This window comes from Dendrobates tinctorius, unplaced genomic scaffold, assembly GCF_039654945.1.
Source record: "Dendrobates tinctorius isolate UK_male_01 unplaced genomic scaffold, ASM3965494v1 ptg000027l, whole genome shotgun sequence".
NCBI classification, from domain to species: domain Eukaryota; kingdom Metazoa; phylum Chordata; class Amphibia; order Anura; family Dendrobatidae; genus Dendrobates; species Dendrobates tinctorius.
In genome coordinates, this window is record NW_027361695.1 from 18,335,605 (window position 1) to 18,341,664 (window position 6,060).

At 46.7% G+C, this 6,060-nt stretch overlaps 1 protein-coding gene across 1 annotated transcript in view; it reads right to left on the reverse strand.

Moving 5' to 3' along the window:
• Positions 1-5,311, reverse strand: part of DNAH12 (dynein axonemal heavy chain 12) — an 81,009-nt gene extending 75,698 nt beyond the window's left edge. The window contains exons 1-4 of the mRNA XM_073569820.1: positions 5,139-5,311; positions 4,968-5,058; positions 4,154-4,180; positions 2,318-2,507 (exon numbers count right to left, since the gene is read on the reverse strand). Of these exons, the coding sequence (XP_073425921.1) occupies positions 2,318-2,507; positions 4,154-4,180; positions 4,968-5,058; positions 5,139-5,296 (466 nt within the window). The 5' untranslated portion in view covers positions 5,297-5,311. The remainder of the gene's footprint in view (positions 1-2,317; positions 2,508-4,153; positions 4,181-4,967; positions 5,059-5,138) is intronic.
• Between the last annotated feature and the right edge of the window lie 749 nt (positions 5,312-6,060).

The following is a 6,060-nucleotide window of genomic DNA, read 5'->3' on the forward strand; positions in this document are numbered from 1 at the left end:
CACTAATCCTTGGCCTACCGGACAACACTAACTACCTACCAGAGTGCACTAATCCCTTGTGTTTCGGAGAGCACTAATCCCTTGCCTCCTGGAGCACACTGATCCCCTGCCTCCTGGAGCACACTGATCCCCTGCCTCCTGGAGCACACTGATCCCCTGCCTCCTGGAGCACACTGATCCCCTGCCTCCTGGAGCACACTGATCCCCTGCCTCCTGGAGCACACTGATCCCCTGCCTCCTGGAGCACACTGATCCCCTGCCTCCTGGAGCACACTGATCCCCTGCCTCCTGGAGCACACTGATCCCCTGCCTCCTGGAGCACACTGATCCCCTGCCTCCTGGAGCACACTGATCCCCTGCCTCCTGGAACACACTGATCCCCTGCCTCCTGGAGCACACTGATCCCCTGCCTCCTGGAGCACACTGATCCCCTGCCTCCTGGAGCACACTGATCCCCTGCCTCCTGGAGCACACTGATCCCCTGCCTCCTGGAGCACACTAATCCCTTGCCTCCTGGAGCACACTAATCCCTTGCCTCCTGGAACACACTGATCCCCTGCCTCCTGGAGCGCACCAAACCTCTGCCTCCCTGAACGGACCAAACCTCTCACTCCCAGAGAAAACCGATCTCCTGCCTCCCGGAGCACACCGATCCCCTGCTTTCCAAAGCGCACCGATCTCCTGTCTCCCGGAGCGCACTGATCTCCTGCCTCCCAGAGCGTACCGATCCCCTGCTTAAATGAGTTGTCATATATTCATTCTTCAGGAGCATACCGATCCCCTGCCTCCTGGACGCATCGATTCCCTGCTTCCCGGAGCACACCAATCCCCTGCCTACCGGAGCACACCGATGCCCTGTCTCCCGGACCGCACTGATCTCCAGCCTCCTGGAGTGCACCAATCCTGTACCTCCCGGAGCGCACCGATCCTCTACCTCCCGAAGCGCACTGATCCTGTACCTCCCGGAGCGCACCAATCCCCTATCTCCTGAAGCACACCAATCCTGTACCTCCTGGAGTGCATCAATCCCCTATCTCCAGAAGTGCACCGATCCCATGCCTCCCGTAGCACACCGATCCTGTATCTCCCGGAGCGCACCGACCCCCTGTCTCCCAGAGCACACTGGTGCCATGCACTAATCACCTGCCTCCTGGAGCACACAGATCCCCTACCTCCCGGAGATCACTGATCTCCTGCCTCCTGGAGAGCACTAACTACCTGCCTCCAAGAGCACACTAATCCCAGGTGTCCTGGAGAGCACTGATCTGTTGCCTCCCGAAGCGCACTGATCCCCTGCGTCCCAGAGTGCACTGATAACTTGCATCCAGGAGTGCACCGATCCCCTGTCTCCCAGAGCGCATTGGTCCACTGCCTCCCGGAGAGCTCTGATCCCCTATTTTTCCCAGAGCGCAATGATCCCCTGTGTCCCAGAGAGCACCAATCTCCTGCCTCCCGGCAGCTTGCTTGCCAGGAGATTTGGCGCACCTGACTAGCAGTTTTGACCAGTAGTATGGTGGCGTCGCTGTAACGTACTGTGCTTTTTCCGAAGCAGAATCAGGGGCGCACAGGGGCACTGAATCTGGCTGGATGTAAGCTTTCTAGAGAAAACCTTGTAAACACTGCGCTCCTTGCCAAGAGGACGGCCAGGGCTGATAGACTGCAGTGGCGGCCGTCAACATAGACAACAAGCAGTAATCTATAACATTAAAAATTCCTCCGTTCTTGAGAGATAATTTTTAATAGCAAATAAATTCAAATTTTTCGAGAAATTCCTAACGAAGCAACCTAATTAATCAACAGGTCATTTTCTGATGACAGGTTTCAAATGTGCGTAACAGGCAGATATTATTTGGGCTTGTTAAGATGGCAAAACTGACGTTTCACCCCTCAACATTAAATACCGTAAGTAAATTGCCTCATCAGAGGACTAGAACGCTAGTGGAGCATAGCATGGCCTAAAAGTCTCCTTACACTGACAATGTCAGGATGTCACTCTGCACAAGGAGAGAAGTTACCCCTTACGCCCCTGAACATTAAAAAATGGGGTTAACAACAACAGAAATTGACATATTGTGAATTTTAAAAAATACCAATATGTGGCTGGTGGTGTAATCTGCCTCATATATTCTGCGCAGATTTGTGCCGCATTGATGCTCTATGTGCATGTGTCCTAATATGGAATTGTAGCGGCTCCATGGGCCGCAGTATTGGCTTTGTGCAAATGGTGCTGCCATTAGATGATAAGTAATGGGGGCTTTAGTCTACAAGTACGGGGGAATGTTTGCCTGCAGGGCATTTAGATTTAGGATGGACTCACCCAAGTGTGTCTTCATACTTTTCTCAAAATCTTGGGAAACTTCCTCCAACAATTCTGCGACCAGAGCCTCTCTAGCCTTTCCCTTCTGGAGAGACTGTGGCACAAAGCTGAGCATGGCGTCTAGCCAGTGCTTCTGGATGGGCACCACGGGGCTGCTCTCTACACTCTTCTTCATGAACAGATAATTCATCTGCAAGAGACAATAAGAACTTGACCACAAAAGAAATACAAACCCTGACACCCAAATAAATGTGAGGCATAGTGATCAGGAAAGTGAAAGTCCGGTCTGTCAACCGGCTTAATGAGAATAACAAATGGAAACTAGCAGAATAGTGAGTGCAGCTCTGGAGTATAATACAGGATGTAACTCAGGATCAGTACAGGATCAGTAATGTAATGTATGTACACAGTGACTGCACCAGCAGAATAGTGAGTGCAGCTCTGGAGTATAATACAGGATGTAACTCAGGATCAGTACAGGATCAGTAATGTAATGTATGTACACAGTGACTGCACCAGCAGATTAGTGAGTGCAGCTCTGGAGTATAATACAGGATGTAACTCAGGATCAGTAATGTAATGTATGTACACAGTGACTGCACCAGCAGAATAGTGAGTGCAGCTCTGGAGTATAATACAGGATGTAACTCAGGATCAGTAATGTAATGTATGTACACAGTGACTGCACCAGCAGAATAGTGAGTGCAGCTCTGGAGTATAATACAGGATGTAACTCAGGATCAGTAATGTAATGCATGTACACAGTGACTGCACCAGCAGAATAGTGAGTGCAGCTCTGGAGTATAATACAGGATGTAACTCAGGATCAGTAATGTAATGTATGTACACAGTGACTGCACCAGCAGAATAGTGAGTGCAGCTCTGGAGTATAATACAGGATGGAACTCAGGATCAGTAATGTATGTACAAAGTGACTGCACCAGCAAAATAGTGAGTGCAGCTCTGGGGTATAATACAGGATGTAACTCAGGATCAGTAATGTAATGTATGTACACAGTGACTGCACCAGCAGAATAGTGAGTGCAGCTCTGGAGTATAATACAGGATGTAACTCAGGATCAGTAATGTAATGTATGTACACAGTGACTGCACCAGCAGAATAGTGAGTGCAGCTCTGGAGTATAATACAGGATGTAACTCAGGATCAGTAATGTAATGTATGTACACAGTGACTGCACCAGCAGAATAGTGAGTGCAGCTCTGGAGTATAATACAGGATGTAACTCAGGATCAGTAATGTAATGTATGTACACAGTGACTGCACCAGCAGAATAGTGAGTGCAGTTCTGGAGTATAATACAGGATGTAAATCAGGATCAGTAATGTAATGTATGTACACAGTGACTGCACCAGCAGAATAGTGAGTGCAGCTCTGGAGTATAATACAGGATGTAACTCAGGATCAGTAATGTAATGTATGTACACAGTGACTGCACCAGCAGAATAGTGAGTGCAGCTCTGGAGTATAATACAGGATGTAACTCAGGATCAGTAATGTAATGTATGTACACAGTGACTGCACCAGCAGAATAGTGAGTGCAGCTCCGCTGTATAATATTGGATGTAAGACAGGATCAGTACAGGATAAGAAATACATAGAAAAAGCATCTCACTCGCTGAGCACAGAAAGTCTATGAGCCCACTTCCGCTCTGTGTCTGTGCTCATGCAGGATCTTAGTGCTGATTAGCTGCTGCCAAGTGTTTTTTGAGCAATCAGGGAAGATCTCAGGTCTTGGACCCCACTCAGCTGCAGGACGTGTAAGTTAGGAAAAGGGAATGAATAAAAAACATAGGTATTCTTTAAGTAAAACTCACCCTTAGCTTTCTCTGTTCACTGTTCATCTGTCATAAAAAATAGAATTTCACATGAAATATTTCAAATACAGTAAATGTTATCAATAACAAGAGACGTGTAATGTAGATGATTCCTGAGAGTAGTATAGGAGGTGATCGGGGCATTGCGGGTCACAGGTGTGCTGTACTACCCATCACTACAATCAAGATTCACATGGTTTGGGTTAAAAAGTCGCACTTATCACTTGCAGTTTTTCGGTACGGCCCTAATCACTGAATGGTGCACCCGCCCCGGGTATAAGAGAATCAGAAGAAGAAAAATCCCAACACTCATTTCTGTCTTCTATATAAGTCACAAAAGCCGTGTATTCCTATATCAGAAAGTGTGAGAGGAGAACGGCGGCGACCATTTGTCAATGTATTCCTACATTTCCAGATGGAGTAACCACAAAATACACAATTATTAAAGGGGTTTCCTTATAGAAAAGTAGTCCTCAACCAATCAGATAGCAGTAAAAAGAAACCAACAGATACAGTACTCACCCTCCTCTGATCCCTGTCATTTCCGGTGGCGTCTGTGTTTGGCTGCAGCGGTAACATCATGACTACAGTGCACATCACTGCTGTGGCCAATCACAGAACGTATTTGCTTTGCTGTTGCTAACGGCATAAGCCGCCAAGCATAGTGATTGGTAGCAGTGGTTATGTTACCGCTGCAGCCAAACGCTGGATAGGAGGAGGGTGAGTACTATTTCTATTTGTGTTTTTTTTTTTTTAACTACTAATTAGTTGGATAAGTGATCTAATCTGAGTGAAAACAGACATATGATCTTACAGTAGATGGTAACTGCGGCTCAGGGGGTGAGGGGATTCTGCGCTTCTGTTCGGTCACAGTTTCTTCATAAGCTTTTAAAGCCTCCTTCATGCTGTAAAGGGAAGACATGACGGTAAGAAATGAGAAGAGGAGAGACGACTACACATCTGACTCCCATCACGAGTAACGTACATGATGCCATTGAGGGTCATCTGTGTCTCCCGGCTTCTCTTGTGTCTCATCAGCTTCTTGCCTGTAGTGCTCAGAGAGGTGGTCGGGAGGGGGAGGGGAGGCAGGTGAACGGTGAGGCGGTCCGCAGGTGGCAGGCGCGAGGTTCTGTTGGATGCCATCTATTAAAGGAACAAACGTTAAGGAAATATTAAAGGGGTTGAGGATAAATACAGGAGACCTTGAGGAGGTGGGTGCCTGACACATGTAAAGGCGAGTTTTGAGACATAAGACTTCACTGCCTGGAATGGTTTTACACTGCGGCTTTCTAGCTGGGAAGTTTTTCCTGTTGAAAAATATTTCATATATCAAAAACTGTATTGTAAAACTGCAACAATTTACTGTAAAACTATGTGGGGTTTTGCTCCCTTTTTGACCAGGCAGGATACTGATTGCTTTATATAAAACAAAATGCATAAAAAGGCACACAACTGAGCTGCGGCCCGAGACTCGGTGGCATGGCCATATGTGTCGCCTCGTTGGTTCTGCAGTAAAAAGCCACCACGCCCCCAATGATTACACATTGCCTCCTCGTATAGTATACACTTCCTTGATATTGAAATTAATAAAATTGATGGAAATTTGCGAACTACCTTATAGTCTACACCTTCTGACCATAATTACTTATTAAAAAGACACAGCTATCATGCCCCTCAAGTCTTCCAAAGTATCCCTAGAGGACAATTTACCAGTGTCCGGAGACTTTGTAGTGAGGAGAGAAATCATCATTATCGTAAGGATCACATTACAAAGTTTGTTAAAAGGGGAAATAATGAAGAGGAAATTTTACAAAATTGGTGAAGAGAGAGGTAAAAAAAAAAAAATAGGGACGAGATGAAAAGGTGTGAAAAAAAACACTAAAATGTGAAATAATACTCTGATTGTC